Below are 18,896 nucleotides of genomic sequence, written 5' to 3' on the forward strand. Positions count from 1 at the left end.
CTGGCTGCATGTCACCTCGTTCTCTTATTAATTAGTATTCTATCTTCTATTGGTTAATGAGTCTCTCGCTTTTCATGCTAATTAGTCCCACTCTCAGTCCTTCTCTTCTTTTGGGTCAGTGGTTTCCTGGGCCATGGGTCAGTGGTTGTGACTTGCCCCTGCTGGAATTACTTTCTACCCAATTGGAGCTGATTTCAGCCCAGTTGCTGAGTTGGCTTTATCAGTTTCTTCCTTATCTCGTGGGTCCTGCCGAATGTCCTTGTGGTCTATAAATCCTGCATTGTGTCCACCATCAGTGGTACACCCATCTTCCCAAGCTTCTTCAACCTCCCTGGGGTCTGAGATCATCAAAACATGTCCAGCCCTAAACCTTCGCAAGGCCATTCCAAGTTATTTGTCCTTCTAACACTTGGACATCACTTGGAGCTTTTTAGGTGCTATTTGTTCCAGGGATTAAATCTCCCTTCTTGTTGGTGTGGCTTGAAAGCACACAAAGAACATCCTTTCGTAATTTTAATTTATTCCACATTTTACAACAATAAGGCAGCGCCCTGTTTCATAATCCCCTTCTCATTCCCTGTTACACTCTGGACAAACTGTTAACTCTTTCTGACTCTCGAAATATCAGCATCATCAGCAAGGTGATTCCACCAACAAGTAATCGGACTTCCGAACACCTGGACATCACGTAGAGCTTGTGAGCTGCTGCTTCACGGATAAAACCCCCCTTCTTTTTGACTAGGCTGGAAAGTATACCAAGATCAAACACCAGTGAACACGCTTTCCTCCGAAATGTTTCCCATATTCCACATTTTGCAAACCACGACCCCCTCGGGCCCTCGGTGCCCCCTCAGCCCCGGCCGTGCCCACACGGGACCTCCCGCGGCGGGCGGCGCTCTCTGCGCGCTCCGTGGCGGCGGGGCCGCTCCAGCCGCGCTCTATGGCGCTGCTGCCGCTCCGTCCGCGCTCCGTGGCGACCGCGCCGCTGGATCCCCGCTCCGCGGCGATGGTGCCGCTCCGCGCGCGCCGCCCGCCCGGCCCCGGCCGCCTGTAGCCGCCCTTGTTCCCGTTGTCCCGTCTGTCCTCGCTGTCCCCGCAGCCCCGGGCCGCCGTGCCCCCGCCGTGCGCGGCCGCCCGCCCGTCTCTATGCCCCCGCGCGCTGCTGGCGGGGCGGGCGGGATGTGGCGGCTGCTGCTGGGCCGGGGCCGCTGCGCGCCCACCCCCGCCCGCCCCGCCTGTGCCCCCGGGCTGGGCGGCGGCCGCGGCCACAGCCCCGAGCGGTGAGTGCGGCTCGGGTGTCCCCCGCCCCGGGGCCGCCGTCGCGGCCCGGCCTCACGGGGCCCGTGTGTGTGGTTGTTGCAGGGCGGCCGCGTGTCAGGATGGCCCGGAGCGAGGAGGACGGCGGCAGCCGCTGCCCGGCCTGGTGCCCCGCTACTCCGTGCGGGAGGCCGTCACCTGGGTGAGGAGCGGCGCCGGGGACACCTCGGGCGGGTCCCCGAACAGAACCGGGGCCCAGGGGCCGGATGGGAGCGGGAAGAGGGAGCGGGGCTGCTCTCGCTGACTGTGCCCCCCTCTCCGCAGGGAGCCGTGGGCGCGCTGCTGCTGCAGCTGCTCAGGCAGATCGCGTGGCTCAGGTCGCTGCCGGACGCCAGGACAGAGAGAAGGCTTCCCCGGCTCTCCTCGCTGCCCACCCAGCCCACAGGTCAGCGGCTGTGGCCTGGGCAGGGCGGTGCGGGGCTGCCGGGTGGGATTCCTGCCTGTGGTGTGTTAACTGAGCCTGGAAGAGAGCTGGGAGAGGCTGAGAGCCGCTCTCGGGCCCTGGGAAGAGTGTCAGGACAGTCTCTGCTTTTAAACGGCTTGGTGCAATCCCACTTTGTGTGCCCTTACCTTTGTTTTCCGTTCTGAATTCTGCTGCACGAACTTTCCTTCTGCTTGTCTGTGTGGTCAGAGGACACTGGGTACATCCACAGACTGCCCTTGTCCCCCGAAGCAGACAGAGTTTTTGTGCTCTGTATTACAGTGGTGACTGAAGCCTCAACCGGCTGTCCCAGCGAGCAGCTGGGCTCCCAGTTCCTGCAGAAAGCAAGTCCAGAGGCTGTACCAGAGAATTCATCCTCAGGCATCCCCTCAGGGGAAGGAGAGAGCCAGCCCTGGGCAGAAGCAGGTATGTGCCATGTGCTGCGGGGCAGGATACTTGTGGCAGAAGGACTTGGGAGTTCCCCCAAGGCAAGCTCAGGGCCAGGGAGTGTGCAGCCATTTATTGACGCTTGAGGAGGCAGGTCAGAGTGGAAAGGCAGAATTTCAGAGGGATGAATCGGGAGTCAGAGACAGGAGGAAAAAAAACCTCCTGAAGGCAGAGACAAGGCTGTGCTGTAACTGCAGGTGACAATGGCCTTCCCAACCCTGCTCTGCCTTAGCAGACTGATTACAGCATCCAGTCCTGTTCTTTTGTTGTGGACAGATGTTTGCAGCCAGAAGGATTCAGGAGGATGCTGCACCACTGATCTGGGACACTGGTGTACATGGTGTGAAACTAAAGGAATTATTCTCTTCCTGCAAGATGAGGATGCATTGCTGAGCTCTTATGCCATAGATAAGACAGTGGAAGGAGGTATCAAAGACATTATTAAAATGAGTTTTATAAAAATAGAAAGATAGACTCCAACAAAATTGAAGTCTCACCCAGGAAAGCGTGTCCTACATAGGGAATTTAAAGTCACACCAAGGAGGATCAGATGAGGCCCAAAAGTCACTAGATATAGAAACACTGATAATGGCCCCAGGAAAGTTGTTGGAAGCCTGCTGGAACAGGTGGCAAGGGGACAGCATTCAGTAATGGTGTAGAGAGGCACACAAGGAAACCAGCCACAGATGTTGGCTAAATCATAGGATCACAGACTGGGCTGGGTTGGAAAGGGAACTTAAAGCTCATCTTGTTCCTTGCAATGGGCAGGGACACCTCCCACTGTCCCAGGCTGCTCCCAGCCCCAATGTCCAACCTGGCCTTGGGCACTGCCAGGGATCCAGGGGCAGCCCCAGCTGCTCTGGGCACCCTGTGCCAGGGCCTGCCCACCCTCCCAGGGAGGAATTTAAATAACAAAGGTGCTGCATAAAAGGTCAGAGCTGTTCCCCATTTTTTGCTTGCTTTCAGAATTTTGGCTTCCTTCTGTGCTGATTTCAGCCATGCCCATCACTGCTTATCAAACCATCTCCTGCCAGAGGTTACCATTCCCATCAGTTGGCAAATGGAGCATTTTGTTTCCCTGTCTCCTAATTAACTCCAGGAAAACAGCCAGGTTAATTTACCTAAACTGCCAATCAGGCTGTTTAACCCATCTGCTTTAGCCTGGAGCACATTAAGAAGCACTCCAGCACTGGCAGGTGACTGGACACGGACCTCTGGGAGGAGTGGTGGGAAGAAGTGGAGACAGCAATGCCTCCAGTTGGCACAGCTGAACATCCTGGAGTGAATGTGTGTCTGACAAACAGCTCCCAGTGAGGGTCAACAGGAAGAGCTTTTAGGCAAACTGATAAATTGAACAGTGACAAGTCTCTAAGGCCACGTGGTCTTCATTCAGATGTTCTTCAGAAGCTGGGAAATCACTGAGCCTCCAAGGATGGTCTGTAATCCCATGTTCAAACCTGCTCTGTGACCAGGGGAATGAGCACTGACAGATTGCACAGCTTGGCTTTTAAAAAGGGGTGGGTGGGTGTTTGTTTGAGGCACAGAACTGCAAAAAAGGTGATTCTGATTTGATAGAAACTCTGCTACAGGATAGAGGTGTCAGATGCTGGGATGAGTGGGCTGGGATCAAAGGTCTTGGAAGGATTTAGGAAGCCATTTCTCAGGCCAGCTTGCTCCTGTGCAGAGACTTGAGAGAGTTGTAAATCTATTAAGACTTCTTTGGAGAAGTCAACTGGCATGTGGAGCAAGATAATCCAGCTTTTAGCTTTCTGAAAACCATCCAGACAGGACCTAAACCAAAGCTATCTAAAGAATTAAAGCTGATGTGAGGGAACATGGAGGGGTTACTCTTGGGCTGGTAACTCCTTAAAGCACAGGAAAGTTTCCACAGTGGAGAGCCATTACTGCAGGATTCCCTTGTCCTTTGCTAAACCTCTTCTGTTCGGCACAGTCAGCAGTGATTTGGAAAAAAGAGGTGACGAGTGAGGCAAGAGAAGCAGCAAATGGTACAAAATTATTCAGGACAGTCAAATCTGAAAGTCACAGGCAAGAACTGCACAAGAGCTAAAGCCAGGGTAATCCCCAGGTGGGTTAAGCGAGTGTACACAAGGGAGTGTGGCTGTAAATACACATGCAGAATGAGCAGTGTCAAATTAATAATTGTCTTGCAGAGGGAACATTTAAAGTCACTGTGGATGTGCTTTTGATAAGGTTAAGTCAGTGCTCGGCAGCAGTGAGGCCAATTAAATGTTAATTATGGTGAAGGAAGGAACTGAGGACAAGGCAGTGCCGAGGGTTCCTGTGAGTCTGGGATGCAGCCACGTCTTCAACACTTAAGGAAAAGACAGTGTCTGAAAAACAGGGACAAAACTGCAGAGAAAAGATGACAAGGAGACAATTACATCCAAACAGAGACTGACTCTTCAACTTAAGAAAAAGAAGTGACAGAGAATGTGCTGGTGCTCTGTGAAACTAAAAGTGTTGAGAGAAATGGAATGGGGACCATCTCTTTCATAATCCTCATATTAAGAGGCAGCACAGAAGGGTCAGGTAGCAAGTTTGGAAAAAAGCAAAAGGCATTTTGTGTTTGGCCAGTGCCCAGGGAAATTGTGGTACTCTCTGCTACAGGCCAGAAGTACAAGTGGGTTCCAGGAAGTGATTAAAGTAAAATTACACACTGAAATTAGACTTAATTGGTCCAGCCAAGCCTCCTGCTCAGATCACAGAACAGCTGATTGCTGGAAAGTTCTGCCAGGGAGAGCGTGACTTTATAATCCCTGCTCCTCACCCTTCTGCCCAAGCATCTCCAACTGTCACTTGTCAGAGATAATATATGTCAGAAATAATTTGATTTTGCTCCATACATAAGTCCTCGGGTTACATTCCACGTTATGCTGTGCATCCATTTTGTGGGAATTTATGGAGAAAAGTCAGGGGGAAGAGATTTGGTAATTTGCACTGAAGAGCCTGACAAAATGCAGGGTTTTGTCATGTGAGAAGTCCTGGGAATCTTTCCGTGGAGAGTGAAGCTTGATGATCCCATTCTTTCGCTACATTTTGCTTTCCACAGAAGAACCTGCCTGAGGTACAGGATTTTTCTTTTTTTCCTGGTGTTTAGCCACTGAAGGAGGGTGAGGCTGGCAAAATGAGGATGCAGCGGGAAGCTGGGGAGAGCAGAAGGAAGGGAAGGACAGACGCCTGGCAGATGATGCAGGGGAATCTGGTAGCAAAGTCTTGCCATGAGAGAACAGCCCTCGGAGTGGAGCAGAATGTACCTTCCCTGCTCCAGTTTGCTGCTGCCAGCAATGGCAAGGGATCTTCTGGAGAGAATTCCATGTCCTTACCCTTTCTCTGGGTGTTCAGCTCATTGCCAGACTTGCTGGTGCTGGTCTCCCTGTACAGTGACAATCTGCTGTTGCTGTGGCAAAGATCTGTGTGATGGATCCCAACATCCCAGCTTTCCACAGGAGCCATTCCAACTTTAACTGAGCACAATAGGATAAAAATCTCCTTTGTTTAAAAGGAAAACGTCAGGAAATTAACCTAAAACTTGCCTTCAGTAGCATTCTGGATATTGCTACCAGCAAGTCCTCAGCTCTGTGTTCACATCTTATTTTTTTCTGTGCAATTCCTGCCTCACTCAGAGGCTTTTTGCTGGAAGTTAAAGGCACAGAGTGAGCAAGCAGGTGATTACAGCCAGTCTCAGTGTTACAGCAGCTGAATGATGCCCTGGGGACTTGTATTTTACCCCTGGCAGAACTGTAAAATTCGTTATTTCAATTCTGAGATCACAAACATTGCAAAAGTGTGTTTTCATTTCAAAGCACAATGAAACCAATTGGAAACAGTGAAATTTTCCATGAGGCAGAAATGCTGGATTTTGGCCAGCTCTTGTTGTGACTTCATTCTTGTGGATGTTTTGGGATGAGCAATCTAGGCTGTCTATGAGAAGATTATTAATTCCTCATTTGGAGCTAGCTGTGAGCAACACTTGATTAGTCCAGGATGAACAGTGGGGAAAGACAGAAATATTTATTAACTGCTGAAGATGTGAGCATTGGGCATCCAGAACGCTGAAAGCTGCAGGATTGCATGGAAAAAGGGATGGGCAGTCACATTGGAAAAAGGGATGGGCAGTCACGTTGCATCATAGCTTGGGTTTGAAGAAATAGAAATAAAGTTGCGTAGACAATTCCAGCTGTGTTATTCCCATCTTTTAAACAACCTGAAGAATAATTTAGCTTGCCCAGCCTCAAAGGTGATTCTGAGGGAATTCAGGTCTCCCAGAGCAGCTGTGGCTGCCCTGGATCCCTGGCAGTGCCCAAGGCCAGGCTGGACATTGGGGCTGGGAGCAGCCTGGGACAGTGGGAGGTGTCCCTGCCGTGGCAGGGGTGGGGCTGGGTGAGCTTTAAGGTCCCTTCCAGCCCAAACCATTCTGGGACTCTCTGATCCTTCAGGAGCTGGGGCTGGGTGTCGGGATCAGTTGATCCCTGGGTTTTCTTCCAGGTGTTCTCTGGGATTGGTAACCCTAATGTGGGGAGATTGGAGTGAGGAGGGGTTTCCAGTGCTAGAGGGGCACAAGGTGCTTCTGCAGGCTGGCAGAATTCAGAATTAGTGGCTGTTTATTTTTCATGCTTCAGTGGTTTGTCCAAATTACAACATTTTCACAGTAAACGAGGAGTCTCTGATTTAGGAGTAGACATCTGTGCAAAATGTACAGTTTCTTGAAAGTGTGCATTTACTAATGCTGTTTAAACAAGTAGTGGGAGAATTCTTAATACAGCCCATTTTTTCCGTGGGATTTGCAGTTGTATGTGTGGCAAAAACCCAAATTACATCACGAGGGAGATACATGATAGAGCCTTACAGTGAGAAATATCAGATAATTTGACGCCTGCTCTGCAAAGAAATGGAAAGCACAACTAATAAATTCACAGATTATACTACTTTTGGTGGAATGATGCATAGAAATCATGTTTGCCATAGTGATCTTGCTCGTTGGGTGAGTGGGGCCTGTTCAGATAACACACATTTGCATTCAGCCGGGGGGGAATTGTTTGTTTGGGAATAATGAGGCTGCAGCTGGCACACAGGGCACAGCTCCTGCACACTGTGCCACAGTCAGGCACTGCAAGGAGCACTCCTGCCTGGTGCACACCTCATTGCTGCTGCTTGTGGGGCCAAACAGTGCCAGGAATCAAGGAATCAGGCCCTAAAAGGACTTTTTTTTCGCTTGTGTTGGCTCCCACACAGCTTGAGAGGGAGGGCACAGCTACTCCTGCTGTGAGCAGCTCTGGCTCGCAGTGATCCAGGCTCCAGCACCTGGAGTTAAATGTCCCATGGGATCCAGCTGCTTGTGGTGGTCCAGGTTAAAAATGCTTGGCCTCAGGCTGTCTGTTCTCTTCGTGGAGGTCATTGTCCTCTTAGAGTGGCTGGAGTAAGTGCCACTATAATAACCTCTGCCAGTTCTGCTCTGAGCAGGGTGCCTTAGCTTGTGCTGGAGCTGCTCTGTCAGATAATTCTGATTGGAACTGGTCACACAGTGCTGAACTGGCTGTCCCAGTGTACCTGAGAGGGCAGGGATGAGCTGGGGGAGCAGAGGGGGCTGATAACCTAAGCCTACATCTGATGCAGCCTGATAGCAGGGCTGATCATCCCCTGGCAGAAGCAGAGCTGTACCCTGCAAGGAAATTACCTGGAGAAGGAGCTAAGGAGGCAGCATCTCAGCTGAGGGCGGGTGTGATGCTCTGGGCAAGCTGGGAGCTGCAGCACAATTCTGATCCAGGCAAACTGGGCATGAGGAGGCAATGTCACCCTTCCTGTGACACTGCTGAGCGGGGCTGCCCCTCAGGAACAGTGTTGGGAATTCAGGAACAGTAGCAAAAAGTCATAAAATTAACCAAGGCTGGCAGAAAAGTGCTGCAGTTGAAAGACTTGAATGGTGCAGTCTTTTTAGAATCACAGACAGGAATCAAGAGGGGCTGATTAGTCGTGTCAGGACTTTCAAAAGCAGGAATTGGCTTTTTAGTAAAGAAGAAAAAACCTAGAAGAGCCAGTGCCTGTGAGCAGAAACCCAGAGTAGAAGTACTTTAATTTGAAATGAAGCACAGGGGTTTAAAGCAGTGATTATGAGTTACTGGAACACACATTTAGGAGAAGCAGGAGATTCTCTACTTTCAGTGTCTTCAGATCAAAACCAGGGGCCTTTCTGGAGGAGCTGGCCCCACAGGGCTGGATTCCTGGGGCACGTGCTTGCTCTTGCTCCAAAAGTCAGATTAGTTGGGATTCCTTCTGTTCCTGATGTCCCTGGCTGGATGGAAGATCAGCCCTTCAGGAAAGAGCTATGGAATAGAGAAGGTGGGAAAAGGCAAAGATGCAGCATTGCTTAACCTTGCTTTTTTGTTGGTTTTTTTGTTAATGCAGGGGAGTTCCAAATCCCTGTGAGCTCCAGGGTGGGGCCAGTTCTCCACAGTGCAAAGGTATGGTTTGATTTTCTACCCTTTGTGTCTGCACCTTCCCTGCAGGAACTCATCCCAGAGCTGCTCCAAGCACAGCCTGAGCAACACTCACACACAAGACTGGAAAAAAAAAAAGGGAGATGGGATATACTGGCATCTGCTTTAGAGCAGAATTCCAGGATTTACAAACTGACATCCCCATCCTTTCAGGTATCAGTGTGACAGGACTGCTGGCAGGGAAGCACTGAAAGAAGATGGGGAAAAACACCAAACCAAGCAACCAAATAAAAAAACAAATTCAGCAGCACCAGTGTGCTCCTGTGTATTTGCATTTTGATGCAATCTTTCACTAGGTGATTACATGCTGTTGCTATTTTGGTGTTTACCAGACAACCCATGACTGAGGAAGGTGGTGTCACTCCTCCAAACGCTGCGAATCAGGGCTGGCTCTTGTCTGTTAAAGAGGGAAGCACTTGGGGCTTGAAGAGAGTGCATCAGCTCGAGAGTCACAAGGCCATAAATTATATTATTGTTCTTGTTGTGATTAAACCTGCCAATTCTTTCCAATTCACATCTTAGATGCAGGTAATTCCCTTTTTAAAAAATCGGTTGAGCAATTGCTCAAGGACACTGTGAGCAGAGAGGAGGCAAATTCAGTTTTTTGCAGCGCGAGTTCCTGCAAAGGGCACCAGGGAGGCATTTGCTTGATCTGCTGGGGGGCTCAGCGTGGATCTCCCCATCCTGGGAGGTGCCACTTGTGCAGGGCTGTAGAAAGGGCCTGGAGCTGGGTCCTAGGTCATGGAGCAGCTCAAGGAGGGGCCTTGGTCCCTGTCTTGGCCTCTTGGGAGTAGCCCCGAGCTCAGCAGTGGAGCTGGGTGTGCCAAGGGGCATTTTCCCAACTTCCCCGTGTGCACTGAGCTCTGCTGCCACTCGATGGCACTCGGGGTGTGCAGCTGGGCTGGGCTGGGCTGGGCTGAGCCCCTCTGTTCATCACAAGGAGGAAAGGAATTGTCTGTGCCCTGCAGGGTTTCAGCAGCCCTGGGCAGAGCTCAGTCCAGCTGAGGGGTGAGCTCAGCCGGAACTGGGTAAAGCACATGCAAAGGTGTGAGGGTGTTTTGTGTGTGGGCACGATGTGGAACAGGGAACAAGGGGTAGTGTTATTTTTGGAGGGGGGAGTTATCTTAGAATCATGGAATATCCTGATTTGTAAGGGATCCACAAGGATCAGTCCTAGCCCTGCACAGACCCCCCAGCAACCCCACCCTGTGCACCCCTGGCAGCTCTGGCAGCCTCGGGGCCGTGCCCATTCCCTGGGGAGCCTGGGCAGTGCCCGGCACCCTCTGGGGAAGAACCTTTCCCTGCTCTCCAGCCTGAGCCTGCCCTGGCCCAGCTCCAGCCGCTCCCTGGGTGCTGTCCCTGGCCCAGGAGCAGAGCTCGGAGCTGTCCCTGCGCTGCCCTGGGCAGGAGCTGCAGACTGCTCTGAGTAGGATCAGGTATTTGCTGAATTCTGAAAGGTCTGATGATGCCTGAGAGGCTGCACCAAGCTCCCTGGCCAGCCCAGTGTCTGTACAGCTTCCCCAACGAGGTGGCTGTGTAGGACAGGGAGGTTTTTGTGTGGACACATGACATCACCCTCCTGGTGACTGTACCACAATACAAACAGGTCTCACTGCTTGGTTTCCAAGCAAGAATCTCCTCTAGGATTGATATGACTTAGCTGTCTTTAATAGCTGTTTTCTTTGACTCCTCAGGGTGACCCAGCTCAGCGAGGGCATTTAGAGGAAGCCGCTTTCCAATTGCAGCAGATTTTCCGAATTGATATTTCCATTGCATTGAATATCCTCGGTAATGGGAAGTTGGTTTTGTTTTGCCCTTAAACCACAGGTTTCTCATTTTGGAGGACCTCCAAATGGTTGCAGGTCTTGTGCGAAGGCAGGGATGGCAAATACCCAAGCTGAAGCCTCCTTTCAGCAATTTTAACTGTGCTTGGAGAGATTTATTGCCCTTTGTCCTATCATGCCACCTGATTTACCTCAGCATATTTCAATCCAGGCTTGCTTGAAGCCTGCACTGTTGTCCTGACATCTGTAGTTGGAAATTAAGCCATCTCTGTCTTTTTTGCAACATAAGATGTCATATCCTTGTATCCTTCTTTTATTGTCTGAGCTCACAGCTTTCCTGGCAAGCTGAAAAAGCAATTGCAGGATTGCAACTCTAAGAAAAGCAGAAGGAAGATGCAATGATCTAAGAAAAGTCCCTGCCCTATATACACCACTAGTTGCAGCACTGAAAAGCAAGTTGTTTCTGTGTGAGCCATACGCTGTGTTAGCCTGTGATCCCTCTCTGCCACAAGCCTAGAAAAATCCCTAAAATGCAGTGTTGCCATTTTTCTTATGGAAACCGTGGAGTGAGGGTTGGTGAGCCAGCTGGAAGTGGCCCAGAGCGCTTGGCGTGAGCCAAGGAAGGCCCAGTGGCTGTGGGGGAGGTTGCTGCATTGGAGGCTGGGTTGTGGCCCTGTGCTTTTCCCTGTTTTCCCTGGCTTTAGGCTGTGTTTTCCTCAGGGATCGAGAGCATGAGGGCGGGGCACTGCCGGGTGGCCTTCACCTGCTTCAAGCTGGCGGCGGATCGGGGCTACAGCAAAGCCCAGTTCAACGTGGGGCTGTGCTACGAGCATGGCAGGGGCACGGAGAAGGACTTGGAAAAGGTACCCAGGGCCTGTGGGGTGGGGTGTGGGCAGCACACACCAGGAGAGGGCTCTGTGCTGGGTGCTCGTTCTTTTACATGGGTGGGAAAGTCATGGAATATCCTGAGCTGCAGGGAACCCACAGGGAGCATCCAGCCCAGCTCCTGGCCCTGCACAGACACCCCAACAACCCCACCCTGGGCATCCCTGGCAGCGCTGTCCAAACGCTCCTGCAGCTGTGGCAGCCTCGGGGCTGGGACCATTCCCTGGGGAGCCTGGGCAGTGCCCCAGCTCTGAAGACTGGGTAGAAAATGCTGGAAATAATAAAAATTGCAGCTTTGCAGAGCTGCTTTCAGTGTCACCAGTCCCCTCAGAGAGGTGCTCTGAGTTCCCCTTTCCCACAGCCTCCGAGGGTTCTCCAGGTGCACAGGCTGTGCTACCAGCACCCAGCGGGGTTCCAAGGAGAAACCTGTCATGTTGCTGTATTTAAGACACCACTGCACATCCCAGGGCTTCTCAGATCTCCGCTTTGGCTCCTGTAACTCCAGCCTGCCACCTAGTGCAAGCTGGCCAGCAGCTGCTGGAGCTGGGAAGAGCAGCAAAGGTAGCTTGGTTTGAGTCATTGTTGGCCCAGTGCCCCCGCTTCAGCTCGGGGAGTTTGTGTGGAGCAGGCAGCGTGGTTCCAGGGCTCTGGGGTGGTCACTGTCCACTGCCTGACCTAACCCAGCTGATATTCTGATTGTGGGAGGGCTCTGGGGAGGGATGCAGCTTGTGATGGGTCTAGACCGAGAGGTGAAGCTTGAAGGGAGCCACGTCACGTTCAGGGCAGGCATTACCTGGGTTTCTCTTTCTCAGGCAGGTTTTTATTACTGCCAGGCAGCCAGCAGCTGTCACCCCATGGCCCAGTACCGCTACGCCAGGTACCTGCTCCAGCACGGCCCGGGCAGCCACTGGGACGGGCATCACAAGGCTGTGGCACTCCTGGAGCAAGCAGCGGTGGCTGGCGTTACAGAGGTTGGTGTCCACAGCATGGCAGGGCAGAGGAGAGAGCCACAGCCTAGAAAGCAGCATCTGTGGCACTGCAAGGAAAAGCTTTCCGATGTATTTATCCCTGCTCACAGCAGGGGGGTTGGAACTAGAGGATCCTTAAGGTCCCTTCTGACCCAAGCCATTGTCTGATTCTCTGTTTACATTCCTGGCAGTGTCTGGGAGACAGCCCTGCCTGCACACGGGAGCCACTGTGCCACACTGTTGTTAATGTGGCTCTTGCATTAAACTTGTGGCTTAGGAGAGCTGACCTGTGGTTGAAAACACAGCTCAGTTTTCATCTCCTCTCAATTCCAAGAGTGCAGGTTGCTGTGCTGGAGGAAATTCCAGTGCTTGAAGCAAGAACAGATCCTCATTTTGTATCTGTGACTTTCTGAGATGACTCATCTGTGCAGATCTGTGTATCCTGCCCTCCTTTCCCTCTCCAGGAGATGCATTTAGGCGTGTGCCATCTTGTCCTGGGAATGCCAGGCTGGCAGTGCCTGTGCCTCCTGGAGCACACTGCCCCAGTGGTGCATCTGCTGGATCTTAGGGACAGGTCATGAGTGGGAGCCATTCCCTGGCTCTGAGTCCCACAGGGAAGTTTGAAATGATACTCTGGGTCTCAAATGTGATTTCTTTGTGTTTACCATGTCCTGCTGATTTTTCCTAGGGCAGCCCTGCTTCTCCCAGCAGCCCCTGCACAGGCAGGGTCCTTACCACACTGCCACAGTAACCCCAGCATTTGAGCAGCTTGCAAAATGAGTAAAAGAACGGAGTAATTAAAATCCTGGCTGATCTGGACCATGTGGTTTTGTTGCAGGCACAGGCTTATCTTGGAGTGTTCTACATGAGGGGGCTGCAACCACAGGAGAAGAAAGGTCTGAAGTACCTGCTGCTGGCAGCAAACAGTGGTGTGAGTAATCCCTTTGCCAGGGATTGTCCTCAGACTGGGATCTGCAGGTGGAGGATTTCAGGGTTTCTTGGAAATGGGAGCGAGTGGCAGGATTTTACTGCACAGTGGAAAAGGACGGAGTGGCCTTGGTGCCTCTTGGAGAGGAGACAGGCCCTGGGCACAGACCCTACAGAACACAGAGGCAGAGGCAGCCCTGTTGGGCTGGAGGAGTTCCTACAGCACCAGGGCCTGTATCCAGCTTCCAGAATTGTACACGTTTCCCATTATGGAGCATTAACACCCTCTTCAGTCAAAATCTTTCACTACTGCATCACTTTGAGAACTTTGTTGTGTCTGTCTCAAATCTATGCTTCAAAATTGGCCCATTGTTTCTTTCCTTCTGTAGAGAGGATGAAAAGACTATTTCTGGATTTATTTTTTAATTCAGGCACCTTTAACATATTTCAACACTTGAATCTCTGTGCAGCCTTCCCCCATTGTTGCTGTTTCTTTTCACAGGTTGTGTTAGATCCCCAAGAATCTTCTTGCTTGCACTTTCTCCAAGTGACCCAGGCTTCTCTTTTTCGAAAGGCAGTGCCACAATGTGGGCACAGCACTCTCCTGAACCCCCACCAGCATTTAGAGGAGCAGAAGGGAGGATCCCATGTCTCGCAGCCAGGTTTCTGCATCCCACAGTTCTGTTTCTTTCCAGCACTGCGACATTGTCCCCTTGTTTTCAGCTGCATTGTAATGGCTGGGGCTTTTTTTCTGAAGAACTTGTTCATTTTAACTTCAGTTCCCACAGCTTTTGTGCAAGGGAAAATAATGAATAGCTATTGCCTGTTCTGCTGGCTAATAGTTCTGGTCGTGGTGCCCTTTAGTGTGTCCTCTCTGAGTCATTTCTTTCGCAGGCTGCACAGTGCTGGTTTAGTTTGTCTCTCCGTGTAGTTAAGCTGTTCTACTTTGCTTGTCAGTCTTCTCTCCATTTTTCTAATTCTCCTTTGACCATTTTAAGATGTTTGGACTAAAAGTGGACTCGGGATGGATGTATGCCATGGATCTCACATAATGAGATCCTCTGCTTTGTTCTGCATTCCCTTCCAATGGTTCCTAATGCTGCTTGCCCTGTGCCTGACACTGAGCGATGATGAGCTGGTCTCAGGGAATTCTCACAGTGTGATACCCAAATTTCTTGCTATCAGCACTGCTTTGCAATTTGGCAATACTGTTTCCTTTGTCATTGTGTTGCCCACTCCTCAGTCATGTGAGATCTTCTTTAATTAATTCTTTATAGTGAGTTTGACCATTTCGATTGGCATAACATCACTGTAAACTTTGCCACTTGGGTTTTCACCCTCTTTCCAGAATGCAGACACTGTCAGTCTGGTGGGACGGGGCCTGACTTGCCACAGCAGCTCAGACGTCACAATACACAGTATTTAGTTCCAGATCTGCTAAGGGTCTCTCCTAAGATGCATCACTGGCTCCTTTATTCCAGCCTGGAGTCAGATGTTTATGCTGAACAGTATCACACTGAGTTACCCCGTTAAATAGATGATTGTCATTTACTGGTAATGCCTTAACAACACAAAATCTGTCAGGTAGCTGCAGGTCCTGGGGTGCACCCCTGGCATGCTTTGGTCCCAGCCATGGCAGTTCTCAGACCCCAGGCATCCTTCCCCATCTCTGTTGCTCAGTGGATGCTGGCTGTGGATGCTGCCTTGAGGGCAGGCTGATCCTGGGCTCCCTGGGATGTACCCATTCTCCTGGGAAAAGGGCTCCAGAGACAGGTTCACTTCCATTACCCTGGAGTTGGAATTTATGTTTAGGTGGCTGAAAGAACGCTGGGTATGGATGAGGCAAGGACAGAACCGTTCAGTGCAACTCCAGAAAAAAGGAAAACAGCACAAGAAGTCTTGGATTCAGCGTTTCTTTGGTCGTTCCTCTCTGCTAGAGCCAAGCAGGGAACTCTGACAAGTGTTTTTCCAACACCGTGTTCTACTTTGGTTCCCACTTTTTATCCTCCCTTATTTCAGACGTGCAGCCACAGAATACAAACCCTTATTAAAGAGCTTTCTTGGAGAACTGAGCCTGACCTCCAGGTTTCCAAGGGTGTCGCAGTCACTTCTGCCGTGCTAATTTGGGGATCTCCTCTCGCTGCAGTCGTGGCTCTGAGGCACTCATCCTGTGAGAGATGGAGCTGCAGTACTTCTGATTGAACCCTATCTCTTGTCACAGCTGAAGTGCCAATCCTTCAATGTGTTTATCTCATCTCTAAAGGAGTTTATTGCTGTCATAAACTCAGACTTGCAACATTTTGCAAAGCACCCACTCACTGAGTTCTTCACTTGCCTCTACCAGCTACATCCCAGACAGCAACACTTGCAATATGTTCTTTTCTCGTGGCTTTATTAAAACTTGATACTTACTTGAGGGGTTTTTTTCTATTTCTTTCTTCTTTCTTTTTTTTTGTTTTTTGCAAAGCCTTGGTTAGATCATGTTTCTGGCAGTCACACTCCTCAGGTTGTTCTGCTGGCTTTGTTGCTGAAAAGGTCTGTGTGACCACGAGTCTGTGCAGTCTTTTCAATGTCTTCAGGAGCTCTCCTGCTATCTGAGACCCTTTGCCTCCCATTGGATCTCAGAGATAAAGTGCACAGCTGACACATAAACATGTCATGGGTTTGGATTTAGCTTCACTGCAGTGACAACCTTTGCTTTCCCCTTCATTCCCAGCAGTTACGTATGTCTGAGTGGTTCAGGTGCTTTTTCTCTAGTGCATATTTGCTTCATTTACCTCATTTCTGCTGCCTGAGATTTCTTCTGGAATAGAATGAGGTGGGGCTGAGCAGGAGAGTGCTGCACTGTTGTGTTAAAGAGCAATCTCCCAGCCCTTGGCAGCAAGTACCTCTGTGCCAGTTGTGATGTTTTTACAAGACTTGGGCTTGAACTGTCGTAGGGCAGTCCCAGGGCGTGCTCGGAGTTTGGGTGGGATCAGGATGTGGTGCAGTCAGGGCTGCCCAAGACACCTCAGCTCTGACCTCTGAGACAGCTGGGATGCTCTGCAGAGCCAGCTGCTCCTTTGTTCCCCTGACACAGCCCTGGGTGTTGAAGGGAAATCAGTGCATTTAATTGGAAAGGGATAGGAAGGAGCAGAGTCAGAGATTGTGCTTCTCTCCAGGGGGCTGAATTACTGAAGATACAAACTGAGGGATGGAGGGGTAAACTTAAGGAGGTGACCAAGGATAGAGCAGTAAACCCTAAAGAAGGTGTTAAAGACTCTCTGTTTCCTTCCCTGTGCTGTTGTCACTTGTCCCTGTGTTGGTTGCTGTGCCAGGATGCCCAGAGCAGGTACCACGTGGGCGTTTGCTACGAGCAGGGCCTGGGAGTGCAGCAGAACCTGGCGGAAGCACTGAGGCACTACCGGCAGTCGGCAGCTGCTGGGAACAGGCAGGCCCGGGAGAGACTGCGGGCGTGGGAGCAGGAGCTGCAAGGTACCAGGGGCAGCAGGGCACCAGGGGCTGCGGGACTGCCCGGGGGAGTGACCCCGTGAAAGTGGGGCCTGTATTGCCAGAGGAGGGGTTGCACAGGGCCACGGCACAAAGGAGTTCTTTGTACCGAAGGGAAGGCACCACTTTTCCTTCTTAGTTCTTTCCACTTCTTAGCAGCTCTTTCCGGTCCTGCTGAAGTGGATCAGCGGTTCCCATCGTATGATGGGTCACAGAATCATTTCTGTTGGAAAGACCAACCGTGTCCTGGGGGGCACCAGGCCCAGCATCACCAGCCAGGGATGGATTGTCCTGCTCTGTTCTGCACTGGGGCAGCCTCACTTCCAGTCCTGGGGGCAGTTCTGGGCACCACAATACAAAGAAGCCATTAGAGAGTGTCCAAAGGAGGCCTCGAGGGTGGGGAAGGGTCCAGAGGGGAAGCCTTGTGAGGAGCAGCTGAGGGCACTTGGTTTGTTCTGCTGGAGAAGAGGAGCCTGAGGGCAGAGCTCATTGTGGTTTTCAGTGTTCTCCGGAGGGGCAGCACGGGAGCAGCTCCAAGCTTTGCTCCCTGTGATCAAGGACAGGACCTGAGGGAGTGGCTGGAGCCATGTCAGGGCTGGTTTAGGTTGGATACCAGGAAAAGGTTTTTGAGCCAGAGGGTGGTTGAGCAGTGGAACAGGCTCCCAGCACAGTGGTTACAGCACCAAAGCTGAGTTCAAGAAGTGTTTGGACAACGGTCTCAGGGAGGGTGGGATTGTTGGGGTGTCTGTGCAGGGCCAAGAGTTGGACTCGATGATCCTTAGGGGTCCCTTCCACCTCAGGATATTCTGTGATTCTGTGGTTGAATGATCAAGCCCATGACGGTGTCATTAATACCTTGTTTTTCTCTACTTCCAGCTGGGCACACAAAGCATCCCTTCCCTTCGGGATTAAGAGCCTCATCCTCCAGCCCCAATTTCTGGACTATTGAGCCTGCAGGTCTCCACAGCACCCAGCCAGGACAGTGTGCCCTACCCCTGCCCCACTCGTGGAGCACAGACAGGCTGCACGTGATGCTGCTCAGCAGTGCGGGATGGAGCCGTGCCTTCGGAGCCAGGACAGTGCCAGTGGAGCTGCGGGGCTGGGAGCCCCAGCACTGCTGCCAGTAGAGCAGGCAGTAAGTGAGATAAGCAGGCAGAGGGCAAGGCAGCCTTGGTGTGGATGGCAGCAGGCTGGCAGTGAGTGGGAAGAGAAAGCTTTCTGTTCATGGAACAGGAGGCATTTTTAAATCCCTGGGGTTTGAGAATAAACTTTGTCATGTCTCCTACACCACCAAGTCCTCCGCTCCTCTTACCTTCCACACAGGGACGTTGCTTCTGCACCTGCATTTCCATATGAGAGCCATGCACAGACTCCCACCATGCCACTGGCACAGGGTGCCCAGAGCAGCTGGGGCTGCCCCTGGATCCCTGGCAGTGCCCAAGGCCAGGCTGGACATTGGGGCTTGGAGCAGCCTGGGACAGTGGGAGGTGTCCCTGCCCATGGCAGGGGTGGCACTGGATGGGCTTTAAGGTCCTTCCAGCCCAAACCATCCTGTTCTGCACCACAGTGGTGTGATCTGGGGTTGTAATTCCAGTAGCCCTGCATGTCTTGCTCATGGTCCCCCAGGAAGGTTTACAAGCCACCATATGGGGACATTAGCAAGTTACCCTGGGATTGGCCTGGCCCTCTCCCTCTGAGGCAGTCTGCTCTCTTCAGGGCAAGTCCCTACAGTGCCCCCTGCTACAGCACAGTCTGGGCTGGCTCTGTGTTGCCATTAGGGCACTTTAATCTGCTTGCAAACCTGGGCAAGCAAGAGGGTGAAGTCTCATCATTAGGACAGAGTTTTTTATGGGATGACGGATCCACCTGTACCAGCCGGAGTGACAGCTGTCCCTGGCCATCCTGCACCGTGCCAGTGTCCTTCTGTCCCCACCTGCAGCCCTAGCAGTGAGCTGCTCCTATGGGCACACCTCTCTGAGACACAATGAGCAAGGTTTGCTTCAAAATTCATCCTGTCCCTGTTTGCTGAGCACGCCAGCTCATTTTCAGCAGAGTGGATAAGGGATGCTCCCAGCGGGAAGGCACCACTGGCAGGCAGCAGCAGCAGGCAGCTGGTGTGATAATTTCTTCCACTGGGGCAGCT

The 18,896-nt window shown here is 51.6% G+C and overlaps 1 protein-coding gene across 2 annotated transcripts; it reads left to right on the top strand.

The window, feature by feature from the left end:
* Nucleotides 1–766: 766 nt before the first annotated feature.
* On the top strand, nucleotides 767–18,043 carry DELE1 (DAP3 binding cell death enhancer 1). 2 transcript variants are annotated; one of them, XM_032124928.1, is made up of 11 exons: nucleotides 767–1,280; nucleotides 1,363–1,459; nucleotides 1,582–1,702; nucleotides 2,021–2,164; nucleotides 8,609–8,664; nucleotides 10,395–10,488; nucleotides 11,205–11,347; nucleotides 12,182–12,340; nucleotides 13,176–13,268; nucleotides 16,582–16,738; nucleotides 17,630–18,043. In XM_032124928.1, the coding sequence occupies exons 1-11, from the start codon at nucleotides 793–795 to the stop codon at nucleotides 17,878–17,880; spliced, it is 1,803 nt and encodes a 600-aa protein (XP_031980819.1). In that variant the 5' UTR covers nucleotides 767–792; the 3' UTR covers nucleotides 17,881–18,043. The 2 variants fall into 2 exon arrangements, with proteins under 2 accessions (XP_031980819.1, XP_031980818.1); XM_032124927.1 differs by lacking the exons at nucleotides 16,582–16,738; nucleotides 17,630–18,043 and adding an exon at nucleotides 13,767–16,429.
* The last annotated feature ends 853 nt before the right edge of the window (nucleotides 18,044–18,896 follow it).

This window comes from Corvus moneduloides, chromosome 15 (assembly GCF_009650955.1).
Source record: "Corvus moneduloides isolate bCorMon1 chromosome 15, bCorMon1.pri, whole genome shotgun sequence".
Classification (NCBI taxonomy): Eukaryota; Metazoa; Chordata; class Aves; order Passeriformes; family Corvidae; genus Corvus; species Corvus moneduloides.